At 37.5% G+C, this 24,316-nt stretch overlaps 1 protein-coding gene across 9 annotated transcripts in view; it reads left to right on the top strand.

Moving 5' to 3' along the window:
* The window catches only part of chl1b (cell adhesion molecule L1-like b), a 123,747-nt gene that overhangs the window by 54,933 nt on the left and 44,498 nt on the right, over positions 1 to 24,316 (top strand). For 2 of the 9 annotated variants that reach the window (XM_067460236.1, XM_067460234.1), the window contains exons 1-3: positions 6,458 to 6,671; positions 21,738 to 21,931; positions 23,455 to 23,472. In XM_067460236.1, coding sequence (XP_067316337.1) covers positions 21,838 to 21,931; positions 23,455 to 23,472 — 112 coding nt within the window. In that variant the 5' untranslated portion in view covers positions 6,458 to 6,671; positions 21,738 to 21,837. Of the gene's footprint in view, positions 1 to 6,453; positions 6,672 to 8,116; positions 8,137 to 21,737; positions 21,932 to 23,454; positions 23,473 to 24,316 lie in introns of those variants that run through there. The other 7 variants (XM_067460235.1, XM_067460229.1, XM_067460237.1 and 4 more) reach the window with 7 other exon arrangements.

The raw sequence follows: 24,316 nt of genomic DNA on the forward strand, positions 1-24,316 counted from the left end.
TTTAAGAAAGCATATATAACTCGGAAGACTTGGAATGACACAAGTCATATGGACTTCTTTTATGTGCTTTATTTGAACCATTGAACCATTCTCTCTTTGTGTTTCACAAATGAAAACGTCATACAAAGTTGGAGAGACTGAATTTTTGTTGATTTTATTATTGTGGGACATGCTTTATAGTTCTCCTGCATAGCAGTTTCACTCATTATCTATTTTATTATCATGAGATTCATAGGCCCTGTTTGTATAGGCTATATGATGTTATGTGCTATATTTTCTTTTTCAGTAGGCTATAGAAAATAACCATATTCTTGTTCAACCATATTCATATTCTAGTTTTTTTTTTTTTTTAAGTATAAGCAGAATAATTAAAATCGAATATGGTGTCTGCTACCTTGCACTGATACATTAGTTCCTTGCATCAGTTTATGTCTGTGTATTTATATTCCTTCTGCAGTTAGTGATTGTAATTTCTGTACATTTATGAATGCTGCTGAATGCTCTGAAACAGGCATTTTTTATTGCGGTCAGAGTGTTTTTGTTTTAGTGACAGTCGTGATCCAGTTACAATATTATGATGTGACTCAAAGTGTATTGTGTGGTAGTTGGTGATACAGATTTCCTGTGCTGTGTAGTGAGTGAGTGTATGTATTTTACGGGCATTGTGCTACACAATCATATTTGCTTTGTTTGCTATTAAATGGTCTCGAATCAAGTATTTTTTTTGTTTGTTACTCCTAGTACACGCATGTTAACTGCAACAGAATATTATTTTGTTTGACTCGCTTTCATAAGTGATGTAATTCAGTCACATATAGTTTATTCAATTACTAAGCAACACAACAAAAAGAACAAGTGGGTGTAGAACATGATAATGGCTGATCAAACAACCTCAACTGAATCCTCCAAAGTGGAAAAGCGAGAGAGCATGCAGTTTCTGGCTGAACAGTGAATGAAATTGAGGAGCGGAGGAAAGAGAAAAAGAAAGAATGGATGTGATCCCCTAGGCAGTGCCCAAAACAATGTCAGGTTTGTTCGGCCTGGTTGCGTGAAGACTAAGCTTGGTGGAACTGGCAGCTTGCCCTCCCGTTCGCTCTCTTTACTCCCTCCCGCCACTCTATTCCAACCCTGTTGCTTTCAGGAGGAAGCATTCCTATGAAGTTCATCAGCCCTCTTTCTGTTCGCGCGGCCATAATGGCAGCTTCATCCTCCGAGCACTTAAAAAGGACATGCTGGGGACTGGAAGGGCCCGTCAGTTCAGCGTCGGCACAGTGGCGCTTTGAGTGTTCTCTCTGTCTGGCAATCTGCTCACGCTATCAAACAACCATCTCTTCCTGCCAAAACCTGCCTCTGTCCCTCCTTCAACCAGTAAAGGGGGCATTTAAAAGGTCTTGTTCACATTACCGCCCAAATTCAGATGAATGGCCTCTTTGCAGAACAGCTTAGCATCAATAATAGATGTTATAATTGTTCGCTGTAATTGTTAAGAAAAACATTACTGTTATTCCGCCTACTAAGTATTTAACTCGTCCCTATTTATGCAAAGATTTATTCCATGATTACTTTGATGATTGAGCAACCACCTACCAGACACCCAAAACACCCTAGCAACCACTTAGTAATGCCCTAGAAACCACTCAAAACACCATGGCAACCCCATAGCAACATTCTAACACTTTAGCAATAGATGCAACAGTTCTTACCCACTTTTTCAGTATTTTTTTCTATTGAGATTTTAAAACAGTTTATTAAAGAGCCATGGACAAAATGACCAGCTATGAGGTGAATCACAACATTACAAACTTTTATATAAAACTAAATTTTTGTTTGACAATTAGACAAAAAGACAAAGGATGTTTAAAGGCTTTGATGAGGCTAAGAACAATCCCTTGAGATTTTGCAAATGACATAATCAGAATAAAAACGATATAACTAAATCTATTGTTTTTCAAAATGTTGATTATGTAAAAACAATTTACCGTTATGGATGAAGTTGGCTACTCCTGTCTCGTGTGTTTCTCTGCTTAATAACTCCTGGCAGATGTCAGAGGTGGACAAAGTACACAACTTCATTTCTTGAGTAAAAGTAAAAGTAATATTGGTCAAATATTACTCTGTTAAAAGTTGTAAAAGCAGATTTTAACTTAAGTAAAAGAACAGAAGTATTTGTTTTCAAAAGTACTTTAGTATCAAAAGTTAATTTCTTTTTTTCTTTTTTTGTCAATGCATTATTTTATCATTGTTGTGTAAATGCAATGCCATCATGGTTTAAGCCAGTCAGTGAGGCTCTATGAATTAATTTAAATACTTAAAATTTCTTTACAAACTTTACAAACTGCTGTCACTTTAGAGCCAAATGCACAGATCACATACACTGATACACATCTGATATTCTCCCAAATGTTTACGTTCACTTAAGACATAATCATAAGACATAATAAGTTTAAACTTTGTTTAGGCAAGACAAGGCAAGTTTATTTGTATAGCACATGTCATACCCAATGGAAATTCAAAGTGCTTTACATAGAAATTAATTAAAATAGTGGTAACATATGCATGAGAAAACAAGAATACCATGTGTATGAATTCAAAATTAAAAACAAGGATAGTTAAAACAGTTGTAAAGATAATTAAAATAAATAAATAAATAAAATACAATAAAATGTCCAGATCCACAATAGTGGTCTGACATAAAAAATAAAAAATCCTTCAGTTTACAGCCTACATGTACCCTAATTATATTAGAACACCTCTCCTTCATTTCTTTCTCAAACACGTTCATAACATCCATTTTAATCATTATTCCCTGATTTTTATTCAGGAACCTTCTTGTTAAACCCATTTTCACTCATCATACCCTTCCACAGATTTACACATACTCAAACCTTATTGTCAAACTTACTATTTCCATCAAACCCAGTTTTCACTCATCATATTTAACTCAAATGAACATATAATATAACAATAAACAAAGAATACTTGTTTATGTGAATACTCGACAAAATGAGCATTTTGATTCGCCTAGAAATCTAGACACACCCTAGCGGCAGCAAATTTAATCTGCCCGCGAGTGTCGTCTAGGAACTCTCAATACCCTTCTGAGCTGTATTCGCCTAACTCTTGCCGGGCCAATCACATCTTGTTTAGAGTCGGTGGGCGGGGCCATAATGACGACGGCCGAGTTGCGTTTGTGTGCTTCTAGTAACACAGAAACTGGCGAACGGCGGTCTTTCGAATCAGCTTTGACCACGACTCTGGAAGACTTGGAGTTAATCTTTTCTCTGAGAAAAGAACAAAAAATGGCACTGAAGTCATTCTTAAAAAGGGAAGATTTGTTCGGAGTTTTGCTGACCGTATACGCCGAATGTTTATTCTATCAACAAGCTCTGTTTCACCTTCGTTGCTCTGGTTGGTGTAGCGCTATCCTATCGCGTGCAGAGGGAGTTGTTTATCCAGCCCTGTCTATGGTGAGTTTCCAGACCAAACATCTTGATGTGGGTCTGGCTTGTCAGGCTACATTTTGATATCAATCTTCTTCCATTTTGCTATAAACTAAAAGTGTAACTATAAAGTGTTCAAAAAATTCTGGGAATTCAATGAATTGCACGTGACCCTAAAAGAGTGATTCCTGATAGGCTTTCTGCAAAAACCCAAACACCTTTAAAAAAAAATAAAATAAAAAAAATAATCCTCTGACTTTCAAAGCTGCTACAGAAACGACTTTCGACTTTGAGTACCTTGATAGGAAAGTAGTGAAGTAAAAAGTATGATATTGGTCTTTCAAATATAATGTAGGTAAAATCATGCATTTCCAGAAAAAATAATACTCAAAAGTTACTGTCCACCTCTGACAGATGTACCACAAAAGCATAGGGAGACTGACTCCATTACATCAATCACTTTAATGTTCTGATTTGAAGAAGATTATTTTGCAAAATCATTATAATGTAGTATTTCACTAGGACTTAACAGTTAAAACCAATTATTTAAAAACATTAAATAAAAAATAAGTTGAAATAATACATGCTGATGGCTTCAACAAAAGCACGTGTCACTGATTAACAATATTGTAGCTCACAGTAGATCAGTCTTTAAAATTTTCAAAACATTTTCCATATGATTTTTTTTTTTTTTTTAATCAATGAGATTTTTTTACTTCCGGAACCCTACGAAATGAATCTTTCCTCAGTTAGCCAATTAACATTCCAAGCATGTTAAACAGGAAATGGGAAATGGTTTTGGCTTAACAAAAGCACACTTATTAAATTGTTCTGATTAGAAGCAGATCAAAACATCTGTCAGACACCAAGCTAGAATTTTACATAGAATAATATCTGAAATATGCCATGCATTTCAAGCAGTCTCGAGCCATGTAATGGGTAGGAGTCACAGATAATGAAATTAATAGTACATTGAAACAGCCAACACATGAACGAATCCATTTTAATTGAATTTTAATTACGAGTGTTTATGGTGCCTGTACGTTTAATGATGTTTCCTGTAATTGATGGCGCATTGTATGATCTCACCTCACACGGAAAGCACTTGACAGATGAAGAGCATCATTTCCTGGCAACCTGAAAGACTAATTATTCCTTTACCTATATGGGCAGTCTTCCATTTGACAGATACGTCAGCGGCACCTACCTCAGCATATTTTCAAGCAAACATGTCAACCCTTCCTAATTTCAAACTCTCCCCACACCCGTTCGCCCATTTCCACATCATACATCACGGCGAGACTGTTCCACCCTCAGCATTGTGGGAGAGGGGTGGGGCTTTTGTGTTTAGAGTGTGTGACAATGTCCTGCCCTCTGCTATTTGCTCTGTCGGCAAATCACATGGTCTCCAGGGGTTTAGCTCTATTTGTGAAGTACAGATGAACTGTTGCTGTCAATCAGGTGGATTTAAGTCAGAGGTTAAGTCAAAGGTTATTGACATTTTTTGGTCCATGGTAACTTATTTTTTTGGTTTCAGAAATGTTGCACTTACCGATGTATATTTAAGCTACTGTATACAATCTCACAGTCTGAACTTGATATTATTAATGGAATAGTTCACCCAGAAATATAAATTATTTTATTATTTACTTACCCAAAACCTCTTCCAATCATATGGTTTTCTATGCTAAGGAAGTAAAGGCGGCTCATCAACTGTTTGGTTACCCTTATTCTTCAAAATACCTTATTTTGTGTTCAGCCATAGAAAGAAATTCATACTTGAAACAACTTGAGGCTGAGCATTTTTTTGGTGAATCATCCCTTTAAGAATATCAATACTTTGTGCTTAACTGCTTCAAAATTGATTTTTCAGCTTCATTTCAGTTAATCAATACATTTTAATTTGTATTTATTACAGTGGAATGTGCTCATTATCTGAATAATGTGGTAGCCTATATTTCACAAACAAGAGAATACATATCTTGTTTAACCTACAGCTAAAATTGTTTTTTTTTAATTATTTTATTTTTATTTTTGATGTACAATAAATAGGATACAGACATCTTCTATCCTATATTTGCGCCTCTGGTGAAGCATGTTGAATGTTCACCCAAAAATGTAAATTTTGTCGTCATTTACTCGCCTTCATGTCGTTCCAAACTTGTATTATTTTCTTTCTTCTTTGGATCACAAAATAAAATATTTTAAATAATACTGGGCTCAAAACAACATTGGACTAAATTGACTTCATTGTATGCATTGAGACATTTTTCTTTAAAAAAAAAAGAAGAAGAAAAAGCATAGTTCTCTGTAAGGATGTGAATTGCAGTTTTTCACTGATGCTGTTCTTCATGTTTAGGTTTAGGGATTTAAGAAAGAAAAGTCTTTTTATTTACCCTGGTGGATTATAAAATGACCACAGTAAACCCATAGACTAAAATGTAGACCACCATATAGTCTTGTGGGTGGGCTCTTTTAAACGCCCTGTACAACCTAGCAGCACGCTAGCAACCACGTTGCAACACACTAAAAACCACTTTGAGCACCTTAGCAACTGCATAGCAACACCCTTGCAATCACCCAGAACATCAGCTCCTCTTGCACCAGCTAACCCTGCTCACATTGTCTTCAGAAAACGTACAAGCGTGGTTAAAGGACCAAACTCATGCTCTTCTCAGAAATGGTCCTTACATATTTGTCTGAAAGATGTGTGCAGTTTTTTCTTTGTAATATGAAATAATACTCAGCTAAGCTCCAAATTAACCCTTTTTAACCATAGTGGCAGTGTTACAAAAGGCAATACATGGATCTTGACATCTATGGCACAAAACATAAACAAGTCTCCCCATGCCTCTGTGCTTTAAATGCAACTTCTTCCGCACAGAATTCCTTCAGTTTCATTCATTCTCTCTCACTCTCTCTCTCTCCTTCTTTGTACACTCCATGTGAAAGGCGCTCAGATCTGGCTTTGTGGGAGTGATTGTCACTCGTTTAATGAGCTTCTTTGCCAGGCAAGAGGCTTTGGCAACATATGTCTCCCCAGCGCCTCTCTCGCTCCGCACCGTTCCATGCGCTAGTGGCGGGGGTCTCTCCCGCGTCTGCTGTGGTAGACGTTTCTCTGGATTTCCTCAGCACTCTCTGTTTTTCACGCCTGTGGGATTAGACTGAGCAGAAGAGGAAAGGTTCGTCTGTCTTTCTGAGGACTAGCGGACAAGAATGAAGCAGATTCCTGTGAGTATTTAGGCTTCTGTTTGATGGGTTTGTCTGAGCTGGATATAAAGGCAACCCGGTCGAGGGAATTACTACTGCAGCAGCTACTGTAGTTGTGTGCGCTGTGACCCCAGCACGTGTGTAAGAGAAAGCCTTTGGAGGGACAGGGAAGCAGTGCGTGATATGCAAAATCAGTTTCTTTTTATCCAGTGTTTTTAACATTCAGTGCTACCTTTTTGCGTTGTTTTTTGTGAGTAATGTGCATGTCAGAGTGATTCCAATTTTTAATTGTCGCTCATATTAATGTTTTGGCTCCCATGTCTTCTGTTACCATTTGGGGGAAAATATACGTTACAATTGATTTGTTGAGAATTGAGAAACAAGTTGAAAATTGATTACAAACAAACTTTTAATTTGATAACTTTCTTCAAACATCTTATGTTTGTGGTCTTAGGAAGACCCTATTTTTTATGTAATACTTTTGCAAATGTTTACTTCCAATAGAAACTTTTCATTATCATTTCTGAAGAGTCCATATCAACTTTGTGGTGCAACAGAAGAGTTTCATCTTCAACAATATCAGGTTTCATTTAAATCAGAGAATTTTCAAATGTCAATAACGTGAGGGGGAAATAAGTGGTTATGTTCTAAATTCATACTTTTAATCAACAATTATGAGTATTATTTGTACACAAAGCTCCTCTGAGAAAACCCAACTCAATCTCAATAGAACATATAAGGGTTCAACTTTTGTTATCTTTTTTCATGATTGTAGTTATTTAGTATGAGAGATTATACTGAATTTTTTCTTTGCTCTAACTTACTGTGATTTTTCTATGGATCTTATTTAGCGCTTCCTTTTTGTATGTTTTGTAAGACTGATAAAAAGGCAAGTGGTTTTATCTGAGCACTGACATAATGACGAGATCCAGAGCGTTTCGATTCTTCCGACAGAACTGTCAAATAGCTTATTTAAACAAGATTATCCAGATGTTGAGGAACAAGTTGTAACATGTTCTAAATTAGCAGCTCCTATGAATCACTTTCTACAAACCAGAAAAGTCAATGGACACAGGTGTGCCATTATTTGGAAGATATACAGAGGGGAATTAGCGCAGTATTTACTCCATGACAAACACAGGATATTTCTTTGCTCTAGGAATAAAATATTCTGCCTACTAGAGGAAAAAAGTAAATTAGCTTTAGATTTGTCAGGGGAAGGAGATAATCTTGGGCACAAGTTCCATTTATCATGTCTGACTACAGCCAAGTTTCATCCTGGGAGATTGCCAACATCCGTCAGATCTGAATGAACGTAGCCAGGGCTCTCGCTGTGTCAGTTCCCACAAATAACACTCCTGTCCCCCTGGTGTGCCTGTTTCCATTCCCCTCTACTTCAGGCCACTCAACACGAATAACAGCCTAATATGAACGCTGTCCAGGGCACGCAGAATTCCACTCATCTCAAAGACTTCAAAGAAAGACGGTAATGAAAAAAAATATTATATAAGCCGAGACACAAAAGGGAATTTCTCTCTTAGCCAGGCTTTTCTCGCTTGTACTTGAAATGGCACATGTAGGGACATTTTTACTCTCTCTCATCTCTCTCTCTCTCTCTCTCTCTCTCTCTCTCTCTCTCTCTCTCTCTCTCTCTCTCTCTCTCTCTCTCTCTCTCTCTCTCTCTCTCTCTCTCTCTCTCTCTCTCTCTCTCTCTCTCTCCTCTCCTCTCTCTCTCTCTCTCTCTCTCTCTCTCTCTCTCTGCCCCCCCCTCCTCCCTACTTGACAGCTCATCTGTGATTGCAGAGCTTTTGAACGATCTCTTTCATTATTCACAGCCATCTTCTGTGACCTTAGCCGCATGGACAATTTGTTCCTTTCGCGCTCTCCGATTGGGCTTTTTGCAGTTGGGCAACAACACGTCTCTAGAACATTGCGTTATTCATAAACATGTTTTTAAATAGCTGAAATCGTAAAGTATTGAGCAGGCTTCTGCTGCATTTTAGGACACTTGAATTTTACAGCTTTTGGTGTGGATCCGATATTTAATTTAGTTTGTTTGGTTGACAGAAATGCAATCAGGCCTAATTTGCGGAAGTGAATCTCTATTGAGTATAATGCATTTCTGATTACAGCTTGTTTCCATTAAAATTGCTTTTAGTATGGAACAGTCTTTGCTTCTTTTTTACCCATTTTGCAGCAGAGAGACACGAGTGCAAATCTGTATGTTTTGGTTTGGTTGGTAAAACCAAAGAGGCAAGAACATGAATAAAACATTGAAGCTGGTATCTTCTCCCGAGTCATTACTTATTAACAGCGGTAAAGAGTTGCCAGTGGGACTTGATTTAAGGACGTAAATGACTTGTAAGTAGAATACTACAGTGAGAACAGAGACTTGTGGCGGCAGAGAGGGGGAAACTGATCCAGCAGATGAGTAGTGGTGAGGACTTTGATTCATCCAAGTAACTCCTTTGAATATGAACAGTTTGAAATGATCTTTACCAGTAGGTTGTGACAAGTCTGTTGTGTGTTATCCGTCAATTAATTGTTTAATTTAATTGTCCTGTTTAAATCAATCCACTAAAACAAACCAAATACATTTTATAAATGTTTAAATAAACTTTCAATAATATAATGTGCTTAGGCCATTTAATTGTGTTTATCATTATCATTCAAATCAGCATTTGGTGTAAAAATGCCCCTTCAAAATTGACTCACACTGACTTGAATGAACAACGCCCTGTTGATCCTTCATTCAGTTCATTCACAAATGAAATTCAGTGATCGTTTGGTTGGGCCAATCAATTAAATTATCCTTCATAACTCACATTTGAACTCTATTGGTCATGTGTAATAGCCAGGTTTAAACCAGACCATTCTCAGTAGTACCTGAGTTATGGTCTGGATAAGCTTCATAGACAAATCATTTCCAAAGGGGCCTCATCAACGGATGATAACATATGCAGAGCGATGGAGAAACATCTGAGACAGCAGTTCTCTGTTTGTGATTTCGAGGAAGATGTTGCAATGGCTTCTGACGACTTTTGGCGTTGTTGTAAAAGAAATATGATAATAGCTGGTGTCCACCGTCACTCCATCAATATTTTTGCAAAATTTGGAAAACCTAATTGCATCTCAGACCGACTGAACATCTCGAAAAGAAAACATGTCTGATTGCACTTGCCCCCGTTGTAAGGCAGCATCCATCTTTGTAATGAACTAAATACCATCATCGTGTAAAGCCCGCCCCAGCGTTTCTGATTGGTGCCACGATTCCGACGGATTAGAATGGGCTCTTTACCAGACTACTTGCAGAGAAAATCTATATTTGCCGGAAATTGTCAGGGTTTTCCCAGGCTCCTTGTTTGAGCATCCGACACTTCTGCGGGCGGACCCAAGTCCGAGTCCCACTTGGAGCGGATGGTTTGAACAGGAAAGGTTACATTGGTGCCATGACCTGGAGAGGAGTGAGATTTACTTGTACAGTGACTACTAGCTGTCCTCTGTTACACTCACCCCCTTAAACCTCACTCTCTTCCGGGTCACGGCACCAATATAACCTGTTCGAACCACCCACTCAAGCGGGACTCAAACCCTGGTCTGCCGACATGAGAGTCGGACGCTCTAACAAGGAGGCTAAAGGCTGCAAACTCTAGCGTCAGTCGCTAGAGCATCTCTTGCGGAGCGAGGAGTGAGGTTTACATGCACAGTGACTACAAACTGGCCTCTGTTACACTCACTATAATCTTTAAAGGCAGAGAAACAGATTTGTTTCTATGGATTTGTCAGATTTGTTTAAAAAAAACTAATTTGTTCAGATAGATGTCAACTTATTAGAAAAGTTAAGCAGAATTAATTATACAGATACACATTATATAGGCCATTCATTCTGAAAAGCAGACATGAGTTATAGGCCATTTTGTTTTCGTCTCTCATCTGTCCCTTGCTTTTTCACCTGGTGTGTGTTTTTTCATGACAAGCACATTTATGAGAGGAAGTGTAACCTTTTCCACTAGGGAACCCACTCCATAAAATCCAAAGAAAAGCATGTAACAGGTTGATGATCAGGAACTGTTCTGGGTTTGGCACTTTTAAAATAAATTGCACTGTTGACCAGGGACACGTTAATCTCTGTCAGAGCAGTTCAGGGGGGTCACAAGGTCATATGCCATTTCTCCAATAAGGGCTTAAGGTTAGGAGCTTTTTTCATTGATTACAGTTCTTTTGTTCTCTTTTTTCATCTTTTTTCACTCTTCTTCCTCTCTCGCTGCTTCATGATCCATCTGTACGTCTCAGTCAATATGCCTGCATGCCATTCTACGTTTTGCTCATCCGCTCTCTCACTCCATCAAAATACAATCTCTCCACTTCTCCGTGCGGCAAGTTCTTGATCCACGCCCACGCCATCCCTCGCCCCCATCCATCTACATTCTGTCTCCTTCATTCACTCCCACATCCCTCTCCCATCTCTGTCAATGACAGAGTCGGTTTATGACTTCTGCTTCCCACTATCTTATTCCATAGCTGTCTTCCACCAGCCCACATCTTTTCTATTCTTGCCCAAAATGCTTGCTTTCTCCCTCATAGCATCCCTACATTCCTCGCTTGTTCCCCTGTCCCATCCTATCCCAGCTGCTGTATTATTGATGGGTGGGTAATTGAACCGTTCAGTCTCTGGCATGCATGGTAAAAAGGACTAAAGCGGAGTCAAATCTCAGTTAGCCATAGTTATTATTTAATATTGCTTCAACTTCTTAATCTCATTTAGTTGTCTCTGCTTTCCCCAGTCTGAAGTTTTAATTATAGATGTGTGTAGCTGATGGCTGTTGAGAGTGTTATTTATGCATTATTTATGCTGATGTTAACAGTTTAGTGGCATGTTAGAGTGTTGTGACTTGGAGTAACCACCATAAAGGACTCGAACAATCAAGTCCTCAGTTTGCTGATGGTTTAAGATAAATGGATATTTGTATGGTATGATAAAGACAGATGGGTGCTCATAAAGAAAGAAACATCACAAATGACATATTGTTAATATGTTTGTTTCCCTAAGAGATTAATGAGATTAAATGTTGAGAAAATTATATTTTTGCTTTAGTTTCCTGCTTGGTTTTTAATCTATTAAAAAGACAAAAGTAATTTAATATGTCTCATACTGAAATGTCATATATCTGAGAGATCTCAACAATGTCTCAAACTGTTCTCCTCAGCTCATCAAAATCTGAAATGAAAAGTCACATCGTATCATCACATTCTTCCAAGACTTATCATATGAATATTCATGTTTATTTTAATGCTCTATAATCTTACTATGTAAACAATTTGTGTCAATACATTAGGAGAAACATCTGAGACAAAACTGATACAGCGTCTGAGTAATTGTTATTGTCTCTTGATGTGTATAGTTATTTTATTATTTTGTATTAATCTAAATGTTAAAAGCATTTTTTTACTTGATATTATTTTTGTGAAAACTGATTTTTTTTCAGGATTATTATTATTATACATGTCTTCACTCTCGCTTTTGAACAACTTAATGTATCCTTGCTGTATATCATTTTTATCAATTTAATTTTACTTACCCCAAACTTTTTAATGGTAGTGAGTTCAAAAATATTAGGCAGCAAAAAGTAATAATAATAATAAATGTTTCTTGAGCACCAGATCAGCATATTAGAATGGTTTCTAATGGATCACAAAAATCACAGGAATAGTGTTTGTATATGGAATGTGTGTATTTGTAAAATCCTATTTCATATAATATGCTGTTGCCACTGAAAATATGTACCCTAAATGTAACATTTTCTTTTTTGTTCACACTGTTATCAAGCTAAACAAAAGATTAAAGTGACTAAATGGATGAAACACTCTAATTAGAACACAAAATGAATTTGCTAATTGCTCTTTATTGCTATAATCTCACCAATTTCTTAACTGTGCAGAAGAGATTACATCAGAATCTCTGGGTTTTATCCAAAGGTATAGAAGGATACACTTCCATCAAGACTCTTCAGGCAGCAGGATATATTAATCCAGTTTGACAAGACAGGGATGGAGCTAATCCCATTAGTGGCCTGCACAGTGTGAACAGTAAGTTTTTATACTAAAAGGCACTTAAATGCTGAGCGTGTGCTGAATAGCAGATATCCGTCTACTTATTGACAGTGCTGTGGGATTGAAGCCATCTGAAGTGGATTTAATGTAAACAGGCAGCTTTCCTGGCATTCATTCTTTCCTAACCAGTTATTAAAGGGTTACTTCAGCCATTTAGCATATGGCTTTGTATCAGTAGAAGCCTGGGAGTATATTCGAATGATCATGCCCCCCAATTTCAATAGCGCCATTTTGCGTCATCTGAGTATTTTTTTTTTTTGGCCAGAGGCTAAAGACTACACCCAGTAGAGGGAGCTATTTCCGCATGTTTTCAACCGGTCCATGGGCGATGGGATCGCACTCACAGCACTCGGCTCAGGCAGCCGTGGGGATTCATGTAAACGGAGTGGTGCGGAGCAAAGTGAGTGTTTCAACTTTTCAAATTAATTCCTGTGAAAGTTAAGCTTCCAAAGGCATGAACTGAAAACGCAGCAGACTGAACACGCACTGTGAATGTATGCCGGAGTCGCGTTTACCTCAGCTCTAGTGATGAATGTAATCTGACTCATGCTGCGTTTGTGCCATGACACTCTTTTAGCTAACTCACATTATATTAAACAGACAGTTTTTAATTGTAGTGTCTGTTTTCTAACTGAACTGATTTTACAAAAATGAACGCGGTGGGCAATTGATCCAATAATCCAGCGGTGACTTTGGGAGTGGCCTCATAGGGCAACGAAGCGAGTGCATTCTGGGAGTTGTTGTCTTTCATCCCCATGAGACAAAAATACATTTTCTGTCTTTTCTCAGTCTAGAAGGCACCAAATTCAAAAATTATTTTAAATTTCTACTACATTAATGACTCATTTTAAATACAAAGCTTGATGCTAAATCACTGCAGTAACCCTTCATCGCCAAAATGCACTCTTAAAGGGAGACCTTCATTTACTCACCTTCATGTTGTTTCAAATCTGTTTTCATTTTGGAACTATGGAAGCTTGTTTCAGCCACTGAATAAAGACATATAAAAAAGGTAATTGCACCTTTTTTTCCCTGCACAATTTCATTTACATATAGCATTTCAGATTTTTTTTTTCCCCAGCATTGCTCGATACAAACTTGATATAATTAAATATAAAGTCAGGAAACAAGCTTCCACATGGAACATAAAAGATCTAACACTGAAAGTCTTCTTTTGTGTTTCACAGAAGTCATGTGAGTTTGGAACAATATCAACAAAGGGAAAGCGCTTTTATCAATACAATAATTTCTATTATTCATAGCTATCAGTTTAGATTTCTAAAATGATCAGAATTTTAATAGAAATTCTATTAAATATCCAATATTTGCTGCTAAATATCCAATACTGATAATGAAAAAAGTAAAAAAATAATAATAATTCTTATTTAATGGCCCCAGGTGAAGAAGACAAAAACTCTCATGTTTCTGTGAAATCACGGCACCATCAAGCTATGCCTTTGTTTTGAATAAGCGAACTCTAGCAGTGAAAATTACATATTGTGCCTTTAGCAAGAAAAAAAAGAGGAAGAAAAAAACGCCACACTGATATTGGTTATCAACCAATATTGCACAGATAAAGTGTGTATCCCTACATGTGAGCATTAGAAGTTTTCCGTTTCGGTTAGTTATTAAATACGGTCAGTAATATTCAAGCAAATAGGGATGTTTTGACGTTGACTGATCATGTTGTGCGAAGATGTGATTGTTTTTCCTCGCAGGGTTGAACAGCCAAGTACTCACCCCATACCTCCGTTCTTCTGCCAGTTTGCTTCCTATTTTTTCCACTGTCCTGATTTACACTTATCCACCATGCTAAATGAGCCTTCACGGTGGGCGAGGCGAGTGCGAGAGGGGCAGGACGCCATCAGTCAATTGGGAAGAAAAGCTTGCTCTTGATTTCTCTAAGCCCAGTTTATTCCTTCTCCTCCTTCTCTGGCTCTTGCTCTAGGCCGCTTTGCCCAGGCAGCGTTAGGTCAAAGTTCACACGGACCTTCCCACGCTGGGCAGCTTTTACCCCTTGCCAGTATCATTAGACGGAGTTGTGGAGATTAAGAACAGGCTGTAGCAGTAAAGAAAGTCCCACTTCGGTGTTTACAGGGTATTTCTTAGGTGGGCTGTATAGGGATGAGCTTTGTTTGAATGTTAAAGACTGAAATGTTTAGAGGAGCTGCCATTGGTTGCTATGTTGTCTTTCTGACACTTCCTTACAAATCCACTTACGAGTAAATGGGGTTGGTTGATCTGACCCCTGTTAGTCTATTTATAACAGATCAGATTTCAAATTCTTTGAAAGATTTGGTCAGATTTCAAATTCTTTTTTTTATAAATGAAATGCTCTTTCACAGGCCTTAGGCCATCTGGATTAAGACTCTTATGACAAGAGCCTCAGTATGCTTTGTGATATACAATGCTAGAGAGTGTTTAAGCGAAGTACCAAAGCAACTAACTCAGCTGTATTTTTCATTAGTGTGAGAGTTACATTGTTTTAAAAATACAAAAGTGCTGCTTTTCCTTTTCCAACGAATTGCAGTGTAGTGTCTTTCATATGTAGCGTTGGAAAGTTTGATTAATTCAAGTCCATCCATTTCCACTAAATCAGTCTTACACTCAGTATGTTTCATACTAAATGACTCTCTCAGAAATGTTGCTATGGAAAGTGTGGATTTATTCTTGTGAATCTGTTCATACCAAACAAGTCTCTCTCTCACATACAATATGTTGCAGTGATTTGATTCATTCTAAGTGACTCTCTCTTTCTTACACGTTGCCATGGGAAGATTACTAAATTCTAGTAAAATGGTTCATTATAAAGGACTGTTTCTCTCATATGTTGTGATGTAGTCAAACGATTCATTCTAGTGCATTATTGTAATCAAATGTTTCATGTAAATGAACAGATGAACAAAAATCCAAGTCTACGTGCACCATTTCATATCTGGTTTATAGCAGAATATTAAATGAGTTAAAGGTGTCATGAACTGGGTTTTTTAAATTGTTTTATACTGTTGTCTGAGGTCAACTAATGATGTTTGTGTGGTTTTTACATTCAAAAGCATCATAACTAATAAGTAATAGGCTATTTTCTACACTGGTTTTGAGGCTCTCTCCAAAACGCTGGGCTTTGATGGGTGTGCCGCACTGGAGACTTGGAAGTAAACGCCCACGGCTAGGATTGGATAAGATTTGCATATTTAATGAGCTTCAGCTCCCCTGTCAGTTCAGTTCACATGAGGAAGGAGAGATCGAGGGAGAACGTAAACAGATCACAGGACAGTATGTAAAAAGAAGTGAGACTGGAATTACAGTTCGGAATCGATTCCTTCTTTTAGGAGTCAATACCTATCATGCACTTTGAACTTTAAAACATTGTAGACATTTTACATTCACAATCAGCTGTTTTAGACACAGCATGAAAGGTAATAAGACACACTAGAAGCACGTAAACAGATCACAGGGCTCGTAAACATCTTTATCAAACAAACCCAATGATGTATTTATTTTTCATCCACCCGCGATTGATTGGACTATTATTTTTATATTACACATATCCCGCAAGATCGGATGATATAAGCGCACACTACACGCACACACATACACGTGCACGTTGCCCTTCAGATGTCATCTTGAGAGAGAGATAGAATAGCAGAACAAGAACGGAATATAATGATTCATCAGCCTGCCGGGCTTTGCGAGCGATGGCCCATACGTGTCTAGTGTGCGAAAAGTATGCTCTGTTAGACACGTACACATAAGCAAAATGATCTATAATAATGCAATACTATAACATATATAAACACGTTTTACTCACATAAGTGTGTTGCACCATTCCTGTCGGATCCAAATCCAGCATCGACCGGAGATTTGTTTACAATCGATCCCGTAGTGAACTGAAGGGAACATGTCTTCCTCATGTGGGCTGGAACTTCATTAAAAATAAAGTTCAACCACTCATTCCTAATATTAGGATTAGAAGTAAGCTTATGTAGCGACTGTGTTCTTCCACAACCAGGAATAGCGCAATATCTTAATCTTCCTCTGCATGTTTATTGTTGTTGACCAGCTAGCACGAGCCCTCCATGAGTCAGTGGGCGGTGCTACTCGATTAGAGGCGATGGAGAGGCGGTGTTGCGTCGTGCACTGACGTCAGTATGAAGCACAGGACCGTTTGCTGAGCCTGGTGTCTATAAAAGCTTAAAAGTTTTCAGCTCTGAAACTTACAGGATATTCTTATATTACCATGACCTTTTATATATCAAAAGCTCAAGGAAAAGTTGATTTCTCAATTCATCACCCCTTTAAGTAAAATTCAGCTGTTTTCATTATAGTTATGTAAGTTATGGTGTTTACTAGTAGGTTTTTACTTGTATTTAGGATAAATATTTGTATTTAAGTTTGTCAACCATTCTGTTACCCTCAAATCTGGTATAAAAAGAAAAAGAAACCTGACCCAAGCAATTTAAAAAAATGTTTTTTTTTTTGGTTTTTTTTTGTTTACAAAGGTTTATGTCTCAGGTCATTTATGTTTGACAGCATATCTGGTGGGCCCTGGAACCATTTTGATGACATATCAACACTTTGTCTACCCTGCCGTTCAAGTGGGGACCAGGGCAAAGATATTATGAAGCCCTAAAACAGATGGAAGTTATTTGAATAGTATATTAAATATATACATTTATAGAATGTTATAGTGACCTCAATAAATCAACCAAAACAAATGTGTGTAAAAGTTGTATATTTGTTACGTTTTATACAGATTGCTTATTGATTCAGTATTCGGATCGTGTGTCAAAATGCTGAAATCACACGACATTGGCGATCCGAATACTGAATCGATACGCTGATTCATAACCATTAGAATCTTTGTTTTGAAATCAGCCTATCACTATAAGTCGTTATTAAGTTTTGAATTTTTTTGCGCACAAAAACTACGAACGATATTAGGCTAAGTAATGATATTAGGGTAAGTAATTATTGACATAATTTTCCTTTTTGGGTGAACTAACCCTTTAAGCTGTTGGTTGGGCTGAGGGAACTAGTGCATGAGCAATTATCCCAGGACATTGTTTTGGATAAGGAAGGTAGACATATGCCACCAGTAACATGCCAAACCGTCCAATAAATCACAATCCAATTAGCTTAATTCTTTACCTTTTGATTTTAAGCTGTCTACTAAAGCTAGCCACCATCTGTATGAGCAGTCCCGGGGCAAGCGGTAGAGCCTCAGGCATTGTCTTCGGGTCCAAGAAACACATCCAAGTCCGACAGACCGTAGCCACAAGCCTTTCATTATGACAGTCAAGGGATGTAGTAACCCATCCTCTATAGTGACATCACAGAGGTCATCTCAGGGGTCGCTATAACCAGCACTGAATCACAAAAGCTTCCTGGCAGAGTTAATACTATTATGAAGAAATGCAGGCATGTGGAGCAGAGTTCAAGCCCATCAGAAAACAAGAGCCCCCACTGAGGAATGAAGGGAATCGACTCATTCACACAGTGGTCAATTATTCAATTACTTCTCCGCTTACTGGTGTTTGACCTCTGTGTTTCCTATCGGGTTTGTTAAGCAGAGGAGAAGATTAAGGGGAGGATGGGCTTCAGGGGTCTGGCTGAAAAAGGTGGAGATTGAAGCAGCTGGTGGGGTTAAAATGCAGTTATAGTTCATGGCTGGCCCCGAAAGTTGAAATATAGAGAACATACAGCCTTGCACCAATCAAATCCCTCTATTAACTTTAATTAGAGGCCTGAATAAATGACATTATACTGTTACAACGAGTCATCACTGGCTTTCTGTGAAAATCTAACTCCTGAAGGGGTGGAAATGAAAGCTTTGGGCCTTTTCTCTCTTTCTCTGCTGTCCTCCCTGATACTCTTTTGTTCTCAGAGTTAAGCACTGATCCACTTTATTGTGTGTTTAACTAACTAAAGTCAAAAAGGAAGTGACCTAATAAGTAAGCCTACATGAGAACGGCTTTTGAGCATCAGTGAGACACTGTTGTAAAATTTGTATGGATGTGTGGGCCAAAAAATAATAATGTATCACAATCAGGGGACAGTGTATTACTTACAATACTTGAATGACTAAAATAAGCACAGCTGACATATTTTTACGATATTAAATGAAAATGTATAATGTATGAGAATTAAAAAAAAAATTAAGCTGACACTATTTATGTTTTATTTGTCAGTAGAATAAAATAATAAATCACAATGTATTTTACTGTATTAATTTATTTTTTCTTTACATTTTTTATGTAATCTGCAACTGGTATGCACATTATTTGCTATTCCTCACACATCTGTTACCCTGCGTGGTTGCACAAAATCCGAATTCATCTTTTTTCTTTACTTATTTTGTACATAATATGCTACTGATAAGCCTATTATTCATCATTCATCATACATTGATGTTTTTTAGATTGCCCCTATTATTCTATTTGAAAGGTTCCTAATTCTGTTTTGGAGGTTTCCTACAATAGATTTGCAGGCATTCTGTAGAGGTGTGTGTTTTACCGCGCACTGACGTCAGTATGAAGCACAGGACCGTTTGCTGAGCCTGGTGTCTATAAAAAGCTTTACTTTGACTAACAAGGAAGTTTTCAGCTCTGAAACTTACAGAATATTCTTATATTACCATGACCTTTTATATATCAAAAGCTCAAGGAAAAGTTGTTTCCTCAATTCATCAACCCTTTAATGTTCCAATAATATACATTGCAGCATCACCTCATTCTCAAAGAGTCTAGAAACAGTTAATTCTTTCAAATATTCAGTTTCTCTAAACCCCCCCCCCCCCCCCCTTTTCGTGAGCCCACTCTGCTCTGATTGGTCAGACAGCCCTGTCTATTGTGGTTGTCTACTGCTTACAGCGCACGTCAGAAACATCCACTAACGTCTGAATTTCAGCTCTGTAGGCTTCCTTAGTGCTTAATACACAGAGATACGAACAGCAATGATCCTGTCAGTTTTTTGTCAATTCCACCACAAGTCATTATTCTTTTGAAGTGCATACCAAGTGGATTCGCAGCACTGAAAAAAAGCATTTTAACATGTCGACAACACGAACCAAACTCTTCCAGGCCTCAGCTACAGGTGTTTGAGCGCGGGTCAAAGTAGATGTTGTTAATGACAGACCATAGGCTGGTATTATGCGAGTGTATTACATTGTTATTTAGGTACAGTATGTAAAAAGAAGTGAGACTGGAATTACAGTTCGGAATCGATTCCTTCTTTTAGGAGTCAATACCTTTATTTGTCATGCACTTTGAACTTTAAACCATTGTAGACATTTTACATTCACAATCAGCTGTTTTAGACACAGCATGAAAGGTAATAAGACACACTAGAAGCACTTTAACAATAGAGGAGGTAAATGTCAGCTCCATTTAACATATTTTTAAACCTATTTTCCAGGATTTTTCTGGGCCCTATCATATGCCCGGCGCAATGCAACGCAAGGTGCAACGCAAGTTTTTTTTGCTAGTTTCAGCCCAAAACGGTTATTATTTTCATGTCCAGCGCCACTTTAATTAAATGCATTTACACCCATCTGTTCGCCCATGGGTATGCCGGTCTGAAAACAAGGTATATTCAGGCACATTGTCAGTGCATTGCTATTTTGAGGCAAGTGAAAACGACTGTGCAGTGTTTTTTGGGTTATTTAAAGGACACGTTAGTAATAGACAGAGGTACAACATGCATATACTCTGCTTATTACACACACATGGATGCACAGCAGCACACAAACATGCCAAAAATAAAAGGATCCACTCGCAAATTCCGCCCTGTAAATAGCGAATCTGCCATGGTGCAAGCGCAACTGGCTTTTAAAGGGAATGGGAGATGACTCCAAACACACCCGCGACTCATTAAGAGACTAGGTACAATCCTTTTGGACCAAGCACCTGGAGCGCCAACCGTTTTTTTCTGTTGTTAAACAAGCAAAAGTGCATTCAGACATTCCCTAAGCACACCTGCGCTATGCACTTCAGACCGACCCTCTGTCTGACCCTTCTTGTAGGTGCTGTAGACCAACAGGCACCATGAATAACTGCAACTGGTCTCTGTAATACACTGTAATTGTATTGCAGATCTTAAAGTACATAGCTGATTCCCCGTACAGCATGGAAGGCGATCTCCATTAGAGTTTCTCCGATCAACTGCAGCATTTTATTGCAGCACTGTTATGAATCTGAAGGGAAAATGGGCATGAACTCCATTTGTCTCTCCGGCCAGATGTCTTGCTGGCGCCAGATTCCAAAAGGTTAAAGCAACTACTGATCCCTTACCACACATGACATCACAAGAGACTGCGCAAGAATGACTTTAATGGCAGAATACATGACATTTAACTCAAAGTTCATCCACTTAGTTATAACAAAGCGGCGTATTTCTAGATGCATATTAGACACATCTGCAAGCTTTATGATTTACCAGCCATGTGGTTCTGCTCTCTCTACTGCATCCAGCTAATCAAAATCTGTCACTGTTACAGTGCCATGAATTCATAATTCCGAATAATTTCAGGAACAGCTGCTGTGCATTACCATAACTGCAGGAGGGCTCCGTTTATTTTATTTTTTTAAGGTTTTATTTTTCGTATTCAGAGTTACGAAGGGGAAGGGGGGGGGGGGGGGGGGGAAATGTGCCTGCCACACATACTCCGACAAACAATTTACAGAAATACAGTTCATGTCTCCAGGGACTTTAATATGGAGATTCCTCTCACAGATGCATTTCAAGTAAATTCAAGTTGGGATAGACATTGATGCAAGTTACTCAGCAGGAGACATGCGAAATATGCAAGTCTTTGTGTCTGAGCAGGTGACAGGGTTGTTTTTATATGTCATGTTGTGGGTCGACCGTAAGTTGTTCGGAAGTTTGTGTGTTGTTCATTCGCTCGTGAGCGTGCATGTGTGTGGCAATGATTTATTGTTTAATGTCTTGGCAGTAAGAACTGTTTTGTGTTTTGTGCAGGTAGGAAGACCCCAGCCTGTGTTGGAGTGAGATGCACTGACTCCTGGCAAACTGCAGCATTCCCTGTCGTCCTCTGCTCACCTCCGAGGCTGTGGCAGTCATGCGGTTATTACGGAAAATCCTCCTCCTTTTGGGCGCTTGCCTTAATATGAGCTGCAGGTATCAAACTAATGCCCTGGATATTCCACTTGATGGTAAGCTGAATAAATGACTTACTGTTCCATGTAGTATTTATTTAGTATGTTTCAGTTAATATGTCTTATCTTAGTTTATATATTTGATTATATTTTTAGTACTTTTTCAGTTTAGGTGTTTGCCATGTGCACAATGTAGCCAGTTGTTTGTGCTCTCTGGAAGAACGATGAATTATGGAAGAATGTTTCCACCACAGGTTAAAAAATAAAAAGAAATTGCTTTTCATTTCTTAATTCTAACTTTATTTTCATAATTGCAGCTTTTTATCTCACAAATGGAACTTCATATCACACAATTGAGACTTTCAATTTTAAAATTCCAAATTCATATCTCCACAATTGCAAATTTATAACTCAATTTCTATTTCATATACAGCAATTATGAATAGCAATTGTGACTTATCACATATACCACGACTATATCACATTTTCACCCTCACATCTCACAAATGCGAAAAACTTCATATCACAAATGAGACTTTCAAAATTTCTATTTCATATAAAGGAATTTAGATATTTTGGTAATTTATCACATTTTTCACTTTCTCACAATGCAACTTTACATCTTACAACTGTGACTTAATTTCTCATTATTGAAATTTTATTTTCAAAATTGCATATTACACAATTGTAACTTTCAAAATCGTATTTGTGACTTCATATCACACAATCATAGTCATCATAACTCAGTCCTAATTACAAGTTCATATACAGCAACTATGACTTCATATTCCAGTTGCAATTTCATATCCAATAATTATGACTATTTCAGAATTGCCTCTTCAAATCTCATTTACAACTTTATCACAATAATGGGACTTCACATTCACAGATGTGACTTCATACAGTAAATCAACACAATTGCAACTTTATATTCATAAACATGCCTCAAAATTACAAATGTACAGTATAACATACAGTATAATAGTTGGTCTTCATATCCCACAATTACACTTTACATTTCATCATTGTAACATATCCTACAATTACAAATGTATATCTGAATTGTAACTTAATATCAGTTAAATGTAACTTTATTTCTTATAATTGCAACTTAATTTCTCATAGTTTTGAGTTTATTTCTTGATTTGTATGTGACATTTTAAGTTACTTGTTTTATTTTTTTACTCTGGGAGGAAAACATGCTTCCATTGTGAGCACACTTTTCTCCTACAAACAAATCTGTTTGAAACTGTGTGTTTGTATGCAGGTTCACTCAAGCTGAGCGCAGGTATAATTTATTGCTAGGACTGTTTCCATGGAAACCAGATAAAAGTGTATTTTGTTGATGCTAAATTATTCACAATATATCTTTAGGGCCTGAAAGATATCTTAGGGGAACACAACAATGTTCTTAATTTTTTTTCTGTTCTACTTTTATTTAGCTAGTCATGGACCTAGATTTAATTGTTTGTTGACATTTCATTATTTGATAGCAGTTCAACAGAAGTCATATCTATGGTTCTAACAAATCCCTGCACATTTGTTTTTCTGTGTTCTCCCTGCTGCGGTGGATTTGTTAGTTTTAGCACGCATAAACAGTAAGTTTGTAATGTCAAGCCATCCATAGAACTAGTTAACTTTCATCCACAGGAGCCATTATCATCCATCAAACATCAGATTTATTTGAAAATCCCACATAAAGGCAGAGATGTGCTCTTTTGTTGGGGACGTTTACAATGAAGCACTGAGGCAGTCCTATGGTACCTCATAAATCCCAGTACTTGATGGTATTTAAAGAATACCATTTTACTAACATGGTATAGTCAATACAATACAATATTTTTTTAGTCTTTTTTTTTCATAAAAAAAAAAAAAAAACATATTAAAAAAAGCATAGTATCATTGTGCTTTTTTGTGAATTTAGTTAATTTCCATAGACAGAAACACACCAAACACTGTTTTGAGGTTGTGGTTTCTGTCATTAATTCCTCACCCTCATGTCGTTCCAAACCCGTTAAAACTTTCGTTCATCTTTGGAACACAAATACATTTTGGGGTGAACTAACCCTTTAAATGGCATACATTTAAACGAGAATGTTTACTCAAATCAGAGCATTATTGGATTTTTAATGTATTTTTGTGCTTAGTGGAAAACCTCCAACAACAGAGCCAGCAAACCACTTTACATGTATCATAGAGTAACCCACACCACCACTCCATCATTATTTTGATCATGCATATCCAATTTTACACTCAAACTGCATCAGCCATTAGTTTCTCCTGTTCTAAACCACAAACAAACTCTCATTGACATCATTTGACCACATAATTTGCCAATGCCTGATACTCACTCTTGGCCACCAACACAATCAATGATTCAATATCTAATTATGTTCTCCAAAAAAAAAAAGTGTTTACCTTTAGTCTTGTATGCATTGATCA

The sequence above is a fragment of the Pseudorasbora parva genome, chromosome 12 (assembly GCF_024679245.1).
Source record: "Pseudorasbora parva isolate DD20220531a chromosome 12, ASM2467924v1, whole genome shotgun sequence".
In the NCBI taxonomy this organism is placed as follows: domain Eukaryota; kingdom Metazoa; phylum Chordata; class Actinopteri; order Cypriniformes; family Gobionidae; genus Pseudorasbora; species Pseudorasbora parva.